The sequence below is a fragment of the Phaethon aethereus genome (assembly GCF_964289735.1).
Source record: "Phaethon aethereus genome assembly, chromosome: 8".
Taxonomy (NCBI): domain Eukaryota; kingdom Metazoa; phylum Chordata; class Aves; order Phaethontiformes; family Phaethontidae; genus Phaethon; species Phaethon aethereus.
The window spans coordinates 11,824,494-11,840,917 of NC_138584.1; the positions used below are offsets into that span (position 1 = coordinate 11,824,494).

Below are 16,424 nucleotides of genomic sequence, written 5' to 3' on the forward strand. Positions count from 1 at the left end.
CCAGTAGTTAATGCAGACTTAACACTAGTGTAAATATGAAGAGATCCACATCACGAGGATGGTTCTAAAAAAACCAACAACAGGTACCAGACATAAGTAGACCTCATTCTCAAATGTATGTGAGCATCAAATAATTATTACTGATACATTACATATTTTGATCCATGTAATACTAAAGCTCTGTCCAAAATCGGAGAAGCAATGACATTCATATTCTACGTAAACTGGATATGGAGACTATGAAAAAGTGCAAACCACCACACGGGCTGAAAACCCACAGGAACAGTTCACTTTCAGAGGAAGTAGTCTGTTTCACAGATGCAACTGATGACGAACAAGATAACTTACCTTATGATGGAGATGTAGGAATAACCTGTAAATACCATAATAATTCATATAATTTGAATGACTGTACTTGTGCAAAAGATATTTCTGGTATTTTAAATGTATCCTCTTCTGAAGATAACAAAAACATAAAACCAACAGCAAATCATGAAACTCATCCACACCCTGAGGAATTCTCCAATCATCACAGAGGTGTCATAGGAACAACGGGGATTTCAGCTGAAATGCCTGGAAGTGAAGCTTCCTTTAAGAAGGAATTCCCTGTTGGTGGTTTTAATAAACCAGAGAGCAAAGAACATCTAACTAACTTAAAAATGTCCAATGTCCTTTTGCGTCATTTTTCTACGGGAGAGTTAATAAGCACATGCCAGTTAATTGAATGTGAGACAATACCAGAGACATCCTTTACCGAAAGTATCGATGACACTATAAACAAACCTGAGCCTTCAGAACATGCCAAAGGCCCTTTAGCCCATGAACAATGGGCATCTAAATTTGAAGAATATGACTTAGAAAAGCACGAGGGAGTAAACACTGGTGACAATCAAAAGTCACTAAATGAAAACAGATGTGTTTCAAAGAAACCTGTTTCTTCTACGGATAAGCATGGGTGCAGACAACAAAATTCACAATTGGTTAATGATAATGAAGATATACACATCTTTCAAAACATGAAAGAACAGAGACACCTGTTTAAGAAAACAGTTTCACCTCACGATCTCAAATATGGCCAAGGTCAAGCTCACTGTTGCCTTCCTGACTTCTCTGAAGTTGCTGCAGAAGTTAAAGTACCAAAAAGTGACAATATTAACTCAGTTCCTACAACTGAAAGAACAAAACCCTTCCCTAATTTGCTAAGGAAATCAGTGTTTGCAAACAACATTCTAGAAAACAAGAACTATTTCAATTCTCCTGAAGTAGAGAATCAAGAAGAAATAAGCATTCCAGAACTGTTGCAACAGCTAGAGGTAATTAAGATGCTTTAAAAAAATTCTTAATGCTTGGTAGAATGATGTTTACCATAAGAAGATATTCTGTGTCCAGTAGAATCTGACTAGTTCATGCAGGCAGTCTATCAGGTATCAACAAGTATGTAACTTTAGTCAACAACTGCTTTCACAAATTTCGGGGGACTGAATTTCTATGCAACTTTCATTACCAAATATTTAATGATGCTCTAGAGTATTATTTACAATTCTAAAGCATCCTATCATAGCATTGGGGAATTCACTATGAATTGTTATTTCCAGTATTATATGTAAATGTTCAAATTCACAAAAAGAAGTACTTTAAATTGAAAGTTTTCCTTAAAAATATACTTTTATACTGTGCCTGTGCTTGTTAAGACACCTTTGCCTTTTTTTGCATCTTAACACTCTCTAACTATTTACACTGGCATTTATTGACAAGTCAATTATTTTTAAAGGATTTGTTTGACAATGGTGTTTCGCTTATTGTAGTACATTTCTTTTGAAGTTTGTTAGTAATTAGATAATCACGTCTCAATTTCATACCCTGCCATGGAGTTCACTCAGAGCTATACAGATGCTTAAGTCCATTCCTAGATTTCTTAGTAAATCATTCCAGATGTAACAAGTTTTAATAGTCTTCCCTATGATTTCTTGGCTGCAAACAAGATGCTGACACAGCATCCTGACACTCAGAATCATATTGACCATCTGAGATTTACCTTAGGATTCAATCTATCAAAATAGATATTTTTTTTTTTAAATCTCCAGGCTAAGAATATTCCCCAAAACTGTTTTGTCACCTTCATATTGTACTTCCCATTTCTACAAATCCACTTTAGATTTTTCACAACAGAGCTGAAGTATTTAAGTACTTCTACAATGAGACACTATACATATATCAAACTAAACACACAGAAAATTACATGGTATTGTTATCATAAACATTTCATTAATATTAATAACTTGTCCTATGTATTTTAAGTTATTTCTAAATTTTTTGCTTATGTCCACAAGTGTTGTATACATTGTTTCTATAACCAAAGTTCTCATTTTAACAGATACTTCCTCAGTCTGATTTTCCAAATACCAGCATTGCCATTTACTCAGGAGGCACTGGGACATCCTCTGAAGTCTTTACATTACGTGCTCCTACCCCTATACAGTCTACACATGGTTTGTCTAAAGCAAGTAAATAAAATTACAGTAACTATGCAAATGACATATAATTTGATAGCAGTTTGGGGCAGAAATTCCAACTGATTGATCTTACCTTGCATTATGTAGGATTGCAGTGTGGAAAAACAGCATCACCAGCAGCTGGTACAGAAGAAGCACACTGTCTGAATCCTTCTAATTTACTGCCAGAACTAACACTAGGAGAAAAGATGTCTCAAATACTAAAGGATCAGACAGATCAACTGATAAAGAAAGTAAAGTCTTCTGTTTCAATATATACTTTGCACTGATACTCAAATTCTATATTCTTTTAGCATAACAGTTTTTAAAATCACAAATAAAAGTCTAATATTTTGTCTTGAAGGTGGAAGACTTTTCTAAGCGTATGACCCAAGAGACTTTCCTTTTACAGGACAACTATCTGGTAAATTAATTTACATATTTTCAGTTATCCAAAATGGACTTTAAATGGCTGTAGACCCACAGTTTTCTGTCAAGTCACTCCATGTTTTCCTCATACGTTTAAAATTACTCTTCTTCTCAATCACAGACTGAAATTATGAGTTTAACAGGAAAAAAGAAGGTGCTCCCTAGGTGGCTGAATTCTTATATCTGTTTTAAGGATTACAACTCAAAACTATTAATGAAAGGCCTTAAGCTGCCATACAAGTTAAGAATTTTGACATGTAGGCTATCAGTTCAGAAGTTACGGTTTAATATTTTACTTGTACATAGTAGAGCAGCACCGCTACCAGGTGGACATACAAGATGTAGTCCTATTCCAATTTGGAGCAGTAGCAAAATTCTTACCAAAATCACTGCAAGTTAACATCTGGCTTACATAGCATAAGTAGCTATCACTATGGCTTGCTAAATCATAATGACATTTGCTATTCAATTATCTCTTTTGGTGAAGGCATTAAATCAATTGAAAAGATACCTTGATGCCTTGGAAAGGAACTACTTAACAGCTAGAGAAGAGCACCGTATTTTACAGCTGCAGAACTACAAGGACAAGTCTATCAACATTGGAAAGTTTGATCCTGAAAGGTTAGAAGATAAAGTACTTTAAGTGGTACATCAGTATATTTTCCATATTTTGAGCGTCTTACAACCATGACTTCACTTATCCATTAGAATTTTTCTGAAGTGAAAACATTAAGATAATGTTACATGTGGTAAGCTAGAAGTGATTTGGCCAAAATTCATCTTGGGCTTTACAGATCCTAGTTATAATTAGGATATCTAATTGATTAATTTAAGTTCTTAGAGGGGACTCAATGAACTCCATTAATTTATTTTTTCCTTTGGGAAGTGTACTGCAATGCCCAATATGGTTATCATAGTGAGAAATAAAATATCTTCATAGACGTTTAACCAACTGTGTATTGCAATTTGGTTTAGAAAGGTGGAAGGGGAAATATTTAGACTTGGCATACTGCTTGAAGACATCCAAGAACAAACTGCTGACAGCAAATGCAACTTGTCTTCTTTGCTTACTTCCTATGAATCTGCCCATTCATCATGTTCTCTTTGTAAGGTAACTCAGCGACTTTTATTATTTAAAGGCCACATTATTCTGTTTTACTGATGCAAGTCTCAAGAACCTCAGTGTGGTAGTACTATTGTATATTCTCCTCTAACTAAAGAGCATAACACTTTTAGATAGCATGTTACTTCAAAGAAAATGTGGGTTTTTTTCCTATGAAATCCTAGGTTCATAAGATTTCATTAATTATAACAGAAACCTAAGTATAAAAATACAGCTACACTGAATATTCTTAATCCCAGCTTTAAAAGCATTTATTTCAGAGTAAGAAAGTATAAGCAGCTACTTCAACTTTTACAAAGCTGTCATTGTTTTTGGGAATTAATCACTATCATTTAGTTGGAAGAAATATTACTTGGTTTGTCCAAGAGTCTTAAAATGCAGAATTCCTAGAAGACCAAACATTATTGTGCTATAGAAAATTCAGTTTACTGCTAAATATGGTAATATTTCATCCTGGATCATAAATGCACAAAAAACCCCAACTTACAGCCTTCTATGAATCGGCAGATCAATATCACCATATGCCTTCATAGCCCACATTTTAGAAAACATTTTTCTCTGAATCTGAAAATGAAATTTTCTCAGAAAATGCTGGCTGTTAGAAGTCATGTACTTGCAATGCAATGACCACAGTCTGTGTTATGGTTACTTTGTACAGAGCTCAGTAGTTTCAAGCATTGCTGATCATCCAGAAAGAAGAGGTATTGAAACTGCATTTCTTCACAAGAATGGGGATGAAAAAAGTCAGACCAGTGATGTAATCCCACAGAGAAATCAATTTTCTTTAGACGGTGACAAGTGCAATCTTTGTCTTCACATGTAAGTGAAAACTTTGAAACAGCTATTGAAGTTTCTCTAAAAATTTTCCTAAAATAATTTGCTGAATATAGACGATTGGGATGTCTGGAATCTCTGAAAGCATCGGGACTATTTCCAGAATAAAACTTTTAGAGAATGCTATAACTTCGTACCTAAAAATTCCCCAGCCTTCCTACTTTTTTAGGTCTTATGGACCTCAAAGTATTTCCCAAAGCCAAAACACTACCATCAGTTTCACTATGAGTTAAATCACCTCTGTATAAAATTCATTGCAACCACACGAATTCAGGATGCAAATGACTAGTCAAAGTACAGTGCCATTAAAAAATTATTTGCCAGTATTTGTGGTATTTTTAAAACAAAAAAAGAGAGGGATGCAGATATTTACATAATATCATAGCCATAAAAACTTTGTGAAACAATTCTAAATGCCACCCCTGCCCTCCTGGACAGTATTTTATAGGTGTTAATCATCTCAATGAGATTAGAAAAATAAAATAAATGGTTTCCCCTTAACTAATTAAGGTTACAAAAGAGAGCTGAATCAACTTCCCGAAGAGAAACAGAACCTCTGGGAAAAGGAGGTCTGCTAGCAAACAAGCATGCTTCCAACATAATGGTATGAGATCTGTTTCCATACTCACTTTCTTTTTAAGCTTAGATTATCTTATTCAGCTTTGAGATCACGCAACATTTTTCTCTTCAGTTTTTGCACAGCATGATGGCTCAGCTTTTGAGCTACTAGAGCATATCATAACATTGCTGCATTGGTTTCCAACGAAGAAATTTAAGACAAGACTCTCAAACATTTCTGGAATTTGTGATAAAGTTTGCATCTCTCAGGAAAGACTTAACTGCGTTTACTAGGCTGCCTTTATTATTTGTTCAGAAAGCAAAAATGTATAAGCAACTGCTTGCCTATGAAAATATTTAATATTAAGGCACTAAGATTAATATATGCTAATGCTTCTCAAAGCAACATGCAAACCTGTCTTGAATTCCAACTTCACAAACAAAAAGGTGCTCATATTTTGTCCAGTCTGCGCTACAGTTAGAATTGTAAATAGATAAATCAAACTATAGAGTTGATGGCAACTAAAGGTAATACAGAAGTGATGTGCAAATGATGCCACTGTTTACACTAGCCTGTGTGATATGTACACAAGTAATATAAACAGTCGTATATAAATTTGTTTTGCCTTCTGGGTGCAACAGGGTTTCCTTTCACCTGAGGAAAAATATGCTGCTGAAGGTCCTGCATCCCACTGTCAGGGTATACCAAGTCAAAAATTTAATACTGATGAAGCAAGTATGAAAGGGTAAGTGTATTACATATTTTGGCTAGTCATAGATGTCGTTTTCTACAGCTAATTGAACAGATACATGCATGTACACTGGTATATCTATGTACTGAACTCTGCATGAAACACTGAATAATGTCTTTAATACATATAAATGAGAGGATTATCTGTTTTCAAATTTATCACCAGTTAGTCACATAAGGTATGTGATGTATCAGACCACCAAAGAAATGGCAAAACTGCCAGCAATTTTATTAAAGAGAGGATTATATTTATATTACAAAGTAGCCCATTTTGGTCGACGAGCGTAAGGTTTATGATGCTTAAATGACACAGAATTATTTTAATACCTGTGTCATGGTATTAAGCAGTGCATGTCAGTATCCTGAATTGGGATGACTGCAAAGTGTTCAGCAATGAAAAATACTTTGTATTATTGTCATGAACTAACTTGGTAGGCCTGGAAGGACAGCATATCGATACATCTGCATATATTTCAAGTGTAAGGGTCTATCTGTAAAAAGTTTCATTTACAGAAATGTCAGTGTGATAAAAAAATTCTACATGTGTTATTTTGGAGTTTGAAAGTTTGGCAAATTAAATCTCTAGCCAAAACTAGACTGTATAATACATGCAGTGTAGAACACAATAATATCCATCTAAATATGCTCTCAGATTATTTTACAGATATTAATATTTACCTAGTAAGACTCACCTAGATTCCATTTTTTTCCTCTGTCCTTTAAGGAAAGTTAGCTCAATCTTCTGATTACTGTTTTCATGAATGGGTGGAAAATTTTCCAAGTAAATTTGATGATACTGTATGCTCTAAGTTGAAAATGCATATGTCAAATGAGGCAAACAAGGAACTTTGTTCTTGTTCTGTCGGAAGCTACATCTCAAATATTCCTCTAATTATCTAAAGGCAATAAAGTTAAAACCTGAATAGCTCAAAGTTACTAAGTAACCAGATCATCCTTACTATTGGTATATTTTGATGCAACATATGTGAACACATATATAAATACATAGGATTTCATACTATTTCGCTATTCAAATATGTGATTATCAGGACCTCTACTTGTAAGCACATTTAACAGCTCTGGTAAGTCAGGGTTCTTCTGTCAGAATGTGTCCGTTAACTAAAAGGGTCATTATTTTGCATTTGGCTAACTTTTAATTTAAACTTCTACATACCACCTTTTCAGATAATTGATAACAGGTAGAGTTCTTTCTATGAGTAAATCTGATTTCTCCTCAACTAAGTGCTCAAACATTAATATAATATGCTTATAAGGCTCGTCATAAAGGTATTAAGATATCATTCTGTTTTGATGCTCAAAGAAATAAAAACATCCAGGAAAGGAAAACTACAACATGTTCACTCTTCATTCAGAGAAAACCAACTGATTTATCAGACACCAACCTGAGTAAGTAGTGATGGCATACAAAGGTCAGAACTCTGCTTTTACCTACTATTGAATCCTGTTAAGAAATACATTCCTGTCACGTCTCAGCAGCATGAAAATTGTTTTGTAGTTTTAACAGATGTTACTGCTTCGCACAGCACAAGACACTAAGAATAAAAAGGAGACTAGAGAGAACACCAAGTCAAATTCACTTTGGAAAGCTAAGTGACAAACCAAGAGGCAACAGACAAGCTGCAACAGAATTTCCAGTTAGATATGAGCAAAACAGTTTTAACTCTGGGTCTAGTCAAACACTGAAATGGTTTGCCCTAGAGAAGCTGTGGCATCTCCATCCTCAGAGTTACTCAGAACTCAACTGGACAGGGTCCTAAGCAACTTCATCTAAGCTGGTCCTGCTTTGAGAGGGGATTGAGCCAGACGATCTCCACAAGTCCTATCCAACCTGAATTACTCTATAATTCTAATTCACCTTTTTAAATAAGTTCCCAAATATTGCTGCTACTAACATTTTCAGAAGCATAACAGTAGTGTGCACACAATGCTTTGATTTTGCTTTTTCTCCTTTTATTTTTTTTTTGTTTCATGTGCTAGAAGGAGACTCCAAAGTTGGCAACTGAAACATTTATCAGTACTTCCACTTTTAGTTTTTTTGATTCAACTTTCTTATTCTGCATGAAAACAAAAGGAAAAAAGTCTTCCTAAATCTTTAAACCATTCAGGGTTGACACAGACTGGAAATATTCTCCTTCCTTAGCCCAGCTGCTAATAATATAATTTCACCAAATCCAAACTTGCAGGCTGCTGTGAACTAGTTAAGTCAACTGTGAAGTTATCCAAGACTCCAGCTCTTGGAGGTTCACTAAGATTCTGTCAGTATTTTTTTTTTCTCAGGGCATGCCAGTATTATCTTTCCACTGCAGAATACCCTGAAGCTGTTAGTACCTAACAACTAAAAGAGAACAGCATGAGCTGTTTTAAGTTTTTAAGCGGTTTTAAGTCTGAATATGTAGAATTATTCTTACCTTTGGTCTACCTTCTGTCCTCGGCTTCTCTGTGATATCCTTTCACTTTAGTACCATACACTGGGGCCATTATTGTTAGTACTGGTTTGTGCAATAGCTACAGCAGTGCTGTACTAGATCCTCTCCAATTCTTGTCACATTCCTCTTAGGCTGCACTGTTTTCATAACGCTTCAATTTGTAGGAATTTTAACCTTCAAAACAAGAACCTAAGGACAGGTAGATGGAGAGCTTTTTTATTTAAAAAAAAAAAAAAAACCACACAAACCACAGTTCTGGGTCAGGGAACAACCACCACCAAAAAGAAATAAAAGCCTACATTTGAGTCTTACAATCAGAGCTGAAAGACAATCTTTAAAGTTTGATCGCCACCTGTAAAACGGAGGAAGAAGTATTTTCAAATTGCACTAGTGCTAATGGCAGCAAAGGGCTCAGAAATTATGGTGCTGGAAGCCAAATAATTACCTAGGTACAGAGGCCAAAAATTTCTAACATTTCAGACATTTTTAATGTACTTCTTGGATTTTAGGCAGTGATTCAGAAGACATCTCAGCCTATGATTCTTATAGTGATTCACAAAGTGAGGAACTTCTGAATTCTGAAACCGAAAGTTACAAAACATTCAATACAAGATTATATGGAGAGAAAAAAGGTACAATGATTGCAAAAATACTAAAATCTAGACAAAAATATTCTTGTTTATAGTGGGTTTTTTTTCTAAACAACGTGTCTTTGTTTTCAGGACTTAGATGCAGATGCCCTCGAGGAAGCAGACATCAATTTAAACTCAGGAATTACAAAGAGTCTGTTCAGTCTTGTGCCCTATGTAGAAATAAAAGTTCTGGTTCATCCTGTAAGTATGATGTGTTACTGAAATAATTACCAGTCACAGGCTAGATTTTATGGGGCAGAAAGCCACACTGCACATATATCAGGCCAAATATAATTTAGTATAAGCAATCAGTAGCACTGTAGCTAAACAGTAGATGTGTACAGATCTTGTAGAGCAAGATCAGCAAATACAACTGTTACATACCTAGCAAAGTTTAATCCCCATGCAGGAGAGCTTTAACCTTCTCCAGTTCTTTCTAAGAGGAGTCCCTTCCACATGTCATTTATGATGGGAATATCTCATTTTGCAGTGCCACACAGAGTAATATTAAAATTGGGTATTACTGTGCCAATTTTTTCAGTGTTAGCTGTTACCTAATGTAGTATAAACAAGTACTAAAGAAAATTCCAGCTCGACACTCAAATTATGTGACATGCAAAGTCAAGGAAAGCCTAATATTAAAAAAAAAATATTAAAAAAGTTGAACAGTTAGCTTTTAGAGTCAATTATCTCAGACTTCTCTCTATACTACAGGAAGAAATTGCATGCAGGAAAAAAATTTTCAACAGTGGGGAAAAAAGTATAAATTAGCTACTTCTCTATATAAATACTGTAAAACTATAAATGAAAGTAGTGTGTAGTTATTAGGATTATGAGAATCTGATTATTCTACACTTTCCCCCTTAGTCTTTCACTGTATGAAACTGAATATAAATCTGCATGCCATTTGTCACAGAATTAAATTCAACAGCAAACCCAAAAGATTAATCTGTTCTCATTTACAAAAATCTTAAATATATTCAAGTTTTATTCAGCAGTGATAGTTACTTGATTTTTTTTATTTATGCTAAATAGAGAAAAACATTAAATACATACAAAATTACTGGGTCTTTTTGGTTTTGTTTTAAACACGGCCTCAATGACTCTAGCTTATTCACGGAAGAGAATCTTCACTCAAAAGGCTCAAAAAAATCAACAGCCACATGAACTTGTAAACAGACCTCCTGAAAGGTAAGCTGTAGCAATAACTATATGCAGTACAACAGAAAATGCCATTGTTGTGGATTCAGCATGGAGAAAGCTCACCAGTATCATAAGCAGAAGGAATATTTCATCTTTTGCAGTGTATGCTGTATGTTAGAATTTTACTCATTGAAAGTGAGTAAAAGTGTAAATAATTCTTAAGAGTAGTTCTTCAACCTTTCTAATTTAATGAAAAATAAACATCTGACTTCTCCAGCTGACACATTTAGTAGTAAAAAGAAAAAATCTCACTTTATTAAGACAATTCACAGATTCAAAAGCAGGTCTGTATTGTTTAAGATGCAATTCTGTTTGCTACCAATTATTGCTCTATAAGTAACAGTCCTGCTTAACTGTTGTTAACATTAAATTACACTGGGAGTCTGAGAAGTAAAACGTATTCTTAACTATAGCACAGACTAGACTTGGTTACCACATTTTTTGACAGCATTACTCAGCAGCAGTAATTGCCTGGAAGTACAGCAGCTGCACTTGAGACTCAACGGCATAGACCACTCTGTGAGAGAAGGTTACAGTACCAAGAATGTGATGCTATTGAGAGATTTCCTGCATCCTGGAATGTTTTGTGTCTTACTGCAATACAGATGTAGCACAAATTACAATGGACTGTTTCACAATTAAATGAAAAATTCTACTCGCTATAAAATTAACTTGCAACTGAGTATTCTATCAAGGTGTATATATTGAATTCATAGTTTAGAAATTCTTTTGCTTACTAAAATTGTTTTTATTTTATTCTGCATAACTTATCTTTAGGAAAAACTCTGAGGCTGCCAAAACCTGCTGTTCAAGCACATATGATAAAATTATCCTTCCATGTCAATACTTACCCAGCAAGAAGTCCACCCAAAGCAAATCTGCAATCAACATCAGAAACAGAAATTCCAATGATTCCAATGCAAACGTAAGACTTCAGAGTGAAAATTAAAAGCCACACAACTGTCTCAGGAAGAGTGCATCCCCACATTACGGCATTGTTGAACTTCCCATTCTTAGCAAGTTGATTATTACAACCTAAGCATGTCTAGTTCCTCTGGTAAGATAGGAGGAAGTTAAAAAAAAGTATTTTAGCTTATATACTAGCGAATTACTTCATACGAACATGTTACAGACTTTTAATGCAACTTATACAGGGACTAAGTGGTGAAAGGAACAGAAAAGGAGCACTGAATCTTCCCTCTGGAATTACATTTCATATACTGAAACCAAGAATGTCACCCTATCCATACAAACCACTACAAAACTAAAAGAAAACCTTCTCAATACCACAAACATGCACCACACTGGGGCTGCTACTTTAGAAAGGTGCAAATATCCCTCAGTCCAAAGGATGACACAATCAAAGAGAGAAATAAGTAATAGATACTTCCAACTTGAATCCCAGAGCAGTCTATCAATCACATGACTCAGAATTTTTACTTCTCAACATGTATTCAGAGTGAAAATGCTCCATAGAACCATAATTAAACATCACTTGTAAACATTTGCCTTCAGTATTAACAGGGCTATATTTTATTATTCCCAACAGATTTTAAGTTCTACTCTGGATCATGCCATACAGACAGCGAACAGTTTGAAGAAAGCTACAGAACGAATGGTACGCACAGTTTCAGAAGATCTAGCTAAAGTTAAAAGAAAACAGCTTTAACTACCCAGTTTCAAATGCTGTATTGTTTTGCTGGTTGATACTGAAGCGTCAGTATCTCTGCAAATACGAAATGACAAAGATTAGAAAGTCAGCTAGCTGACTTTGCCAGCTGCTCTGTAGCGATCAGTACTAAACCAAATCAGAGCATATTGGTATTTCACATGTTTACACCCCGTCTTGAACTGGAAAACAAGTTACTAATTCTACTTAAAGTCTTCAGTATGTTGGCTAACACCCATTACTGTGTACAGCTACCTTCTCTAAGCATTCCCTTAAGACAGCTAAGGAAAAATTGGCTTAAACAAGCAAAGTTAACGTTTTGACTTTTGATTTCCCTCCACCCCCAAATAGGAGAACAAATCCCAGTCATTACTACATGTATTTTCTTCCCACACCTTAACAGCAAGCTGCTTAAGCACACCAAAGGGAAACAGCCTCTGCACCCAAGACATCTAGAAGCATCATGCTAACATACCAAGTCATAGTTAACATACATAATTATTTTGTTTTGAGACTGCCCTACATAGAGTTGTTTGTTAAGATACTTCCTTGCATGTCTCAGTAACTGAGTAATACCATTTGTTGTCTCTGTATTCCTAACAATTAAATTGTTTCTTCAGTGTGGTGTCCCTACCTTGTCAGATATATCTGGCTTTCAGATTTTAGCTCCTGGTTGGAAAATTTTTAAATACTGTAGAAATACAGTGGGCCAAGAAAAGTCACCTATTATTTTCCTTCTGAAATCGATTTAACTGCGGTGATTAAAAGCAAGCAGACAGTTAACAGCCTTGTATAATCAGGGATGCTATTCACTGAAGCAATTCCAAAGTATAAAGGGACTGATGGAAATCATCACTGCAAGTTAGAAGTGACAGTCCACTGCTTAAAAAGGACAGTCATTTTCAGGCACACCTGAATGGTTTCATCAGTCGATAGATACAGAGATAATCCAGACTCGGTTGATGCAAGCACTGATCTCTACGCTTGCTGCTGTGTACCACTGATTTACTAGCCTGCATCAATGACCTTTTTTCAGGGCTTCTTCCACACTTCACAGCCAACAATACCATTAACCCTTCTTTTCTCCCTTAGGCTCTTACTGTATATACTTATAAATACTATTTGCCTCTGCTTATTATCCATGTTTTTGCTTTATTTAGCTTAAGACAACAGCACAAGATAGTGAAAGGCTCACTCCCCTGTGCTAGATTCATGTCTGGAATGTCCCTGTTGTTAGTTTGCAAATGAACTTAATAGTTGAAGTAATTGCTGTAGTCTCTTCCAGAGAAATCTTTCCACACCACAAGAACAGCTAGACCTTTTGTTTATCCTGGGTCACTGACTGAAGCTGCTGTCCTGGGCCTGACAGCAAATGCCTAAGAAGGAACATATTTAAGACGACAAGCACGTAGTGATGTTTCTTCAGAACATTCTCTGGCAAACTGACAGCTCAGAATCCTTTCAAATCAACAGTAATATATTTAATAGCCCTATAAAGATTTTTCTCTCATGTATGTTGAGGTTTTTTCCCCCCTCATGACAATTTAAAGCATGTAATTGCTGCACAACATCTCAGATGCTAAAGGTCCTTTTGTTTTGAATTTGACAACTACAAGTTTCATGTGTTACTTCACACACTTAACAGTAAGGTAACACGTCTGTCTCTTCAGTCTGCACACTAACATGATTTTTTTTTTTTTTTTGAGGCTTCCATCACATACTTCCACCACCACTTTTTTCATCCCCCTTGATCAATGATCCTATTCTAGCCGTTCTTGACATGGAAATTGTTCCATATCTTTGATTTTCCTCTTAGTCATCTCTGAATCTTGTCCAGATTTCCAGATTCAACTTAAAAAATAAACTGCACTTCAAAATATGGATCTTTACTATCTAGGGCAATCAGACCAACATCTGTGCCTATGCGACACTGGGCCCACATGTACAGGCTAGGTATCTATTTTAAGATTATAATATACCTTGTACATGTACTCTAAAATATTGGGGGGGGAAGAGACATTTATCTTGATACAACTCTTTCCCATTCTTGATCTAGAAAAAAGGTAGCTGAGAAGGTCCTTGGGGGAAAAAAAACCAACAAACATCTTTACGAGAATTCCCCATGCACTCACAAGCTCCTGTAAGAAACCAGGAGCTGTTTTGGGCTACATATCGCTGCCAGATTTCTTATCTTAAAGCACTTCTACAGTAATGTTTGGCCTTGCCTTCTGGAAAAATTGGGTGATGGATTCCAAAACTCTAAAGTCTTAGTCTTGTGTCTATCAGCTATCAAATCCTGAGTGTAAAGCAGACACTTGGAAAAAGTCTAACTGCTGAATACGCAAAAGTAATCCAACATTTCAAGGTGGTATTTCTTCAACTCTATGCAACAAATAAGCATCAATACAATGGATTTCATATACTACTGAAATAAGTTTTTTCAGTCCTTAAGCAGGACACTTTGATGTCAGTTATTTTTATTCTGTATTTATTGCTTTTAAGTTTTGGGAATAGGAAAAAAAAAATGCAACTACATATAGCTTTTACACTGAATTTGGGTTCTTCTTGCCAAAGTGTAAGAACTATATATAATTTAAGCGTAATTGTTTAATACTGATTTCAAAGTGTGCATCTTTAGTAAGAAAATGTTGAACACTGCATTTCTTAGTTAGAAACTAGAGTTCAGAAAAACATTATAGATATTTCTGCTTTTTTAAGTTTTGATGCATATGTCATAGACCAGTTAATTTATAAAGGTGTTGCTCCTGTATTCCTACTGAAAATAAAGTCAGCATACATTCGATGCCCAAATCACGTAGGTGCATTTGAAATGCTACAGCCACTTACCCTCATCATGTCCTGCAACATTTTAGAATCATTACATAATGTTCTCCCATTTCATTCCTCTCTGATGAGGAAGGGGAATTTTGAGGATAGGGGAAATTTGACCTTTTTCAACCTTCTAATTAACTTTGAACGAACTTACCTAGCAAAAATGTTCTCTTATCTGTTACTTAACCTGAGGGCAAAATTAAGGGGAAAAAACCAAAATCACCTTTCTGCAAACCCGAAAAAAGAAAAACCCTTTGAGTTGGGGAAAAAGTAAATAAAAAGCCATGAATAATCTGTTTGTTTTCATTATGACATTTCTCTCAGGTTCCACATCCACCAAACTAACATTTCAAGGCACATCAATACAACACCCCTTTAAAAGGTTAGCAATTTTAATTACTTAAGTATTTTTCCAAGACAAATCTAAACATTACCAGTATTACAGAATTAACATAATTTAGAATTTATTTGATCCCCTTCAACACAAATTTATGTATTTCTTTCATCATATTTAACAAAGAAGAAAACAGTAAATTCTCCTGAATGCATCAGGTTTTGGTGTTTGGTTTGCTTTTTGTTTTTCCTTTTCGAATTATTTGAAAGATTCAACTGCTTCCCTTCTTTTCCTCTCATTTTCCCCCACCTCCACTCCCTCAAAAAGATAATTTATGCTTAAAATTTTGGAACTTCTACATCACAGGCAATTCAATTTCTAAAACAGACAGACTATGTAGACACAATCATAAAGGAAATTTGTAAGAAGTTGAAGTTTTTTTGAAAAGGTTTAGTAATAATCCTTGTATATACTTAAATATAAAGTGTACTTCAGTGCACAGTTGACAGCATTTCTCCAAAGTTATTTATTGAAATTAGAACTGCTTAGTACTTCTGTGATTAACTTTTTTGCCTTACCCACCACCACCTAAAAAACCGTTTGATTTTTCACAATTTCATATATTTAAAGAATTTTCAGTGAGTTATTTTACAGAAAATATTAGTTTAAGACACTGCACTTCTGTGAAATATTTTTACCATATACTCGTATTTACACGTTTTCTTCCGAAGCCTCTACCTAAGAGCCCAGGCCCTTTTTAAGTCAGTAATTTTTAGAAATAAACTCTATTATAGAAGGGTTTCACAGTTCTCAAAGGCAATTCCAGTTTACGTATAATCATGATAACTTTTAGCATTTGTTAGGAATGAATATGCCCTTTTGATAAAGCACTTACAGTGTAGCACTGTCTATACTAAATACAACCCAAGAAACACACGTGTTGATTTTTTTTCCTCTCTGCCTTCTACTCCCCAAAAAAAGCAGCAAATTTAAATTATAAAATGACATTCCGTTAGTCAGAACCACATAGTGTCCTGGTACAGTGTTTAGAAAAGTCAGTTCCATAAGAATATGTAGATATTATTTGTCTTTTCCTAACACATCATAAACATCACCGTTT

General features: G+C 35.0%; 1 protein-coding gene across 1 annotated transcript; it reads left to right on the plus strand.

Annotated features, from left to right (window-relative positions):
- Positions 1–230: 230 nt before the first annotated feature.
- AKNAD1 (AKNA domain containing 1) lies at positions 231–12,138 on the plus strand (the record flags this gene model as incomplete). Its single annotated transcript, XM_082002752.1, has 16 exons — positions 231–1,313; positions 1,983–2,042; positions 2,375–2,504; positions 2,601–2,746; positions 2,857–2,916; positions 3,409–3,542; positions 3,897–4,032; positions 4,703–4,863; positions 5,389–5,482; positions 6,079–6,182; positions 7,509–7,594; positions 9,144–9,266; positions 9,357–9,467; positions 10,376–10,457; positions 11,247–11,394; positions 12,019–12,138. 16 exons carry the CDS (start codon positions 231–233, stop codon positions 12,136–12,138), a joined length of 2,778 nt encoding a protein of 925 aa, XP_081858878.1.
- Between the last annotated feature and the right edge of the window lie 4,286 nt (positions 12,139–16,424).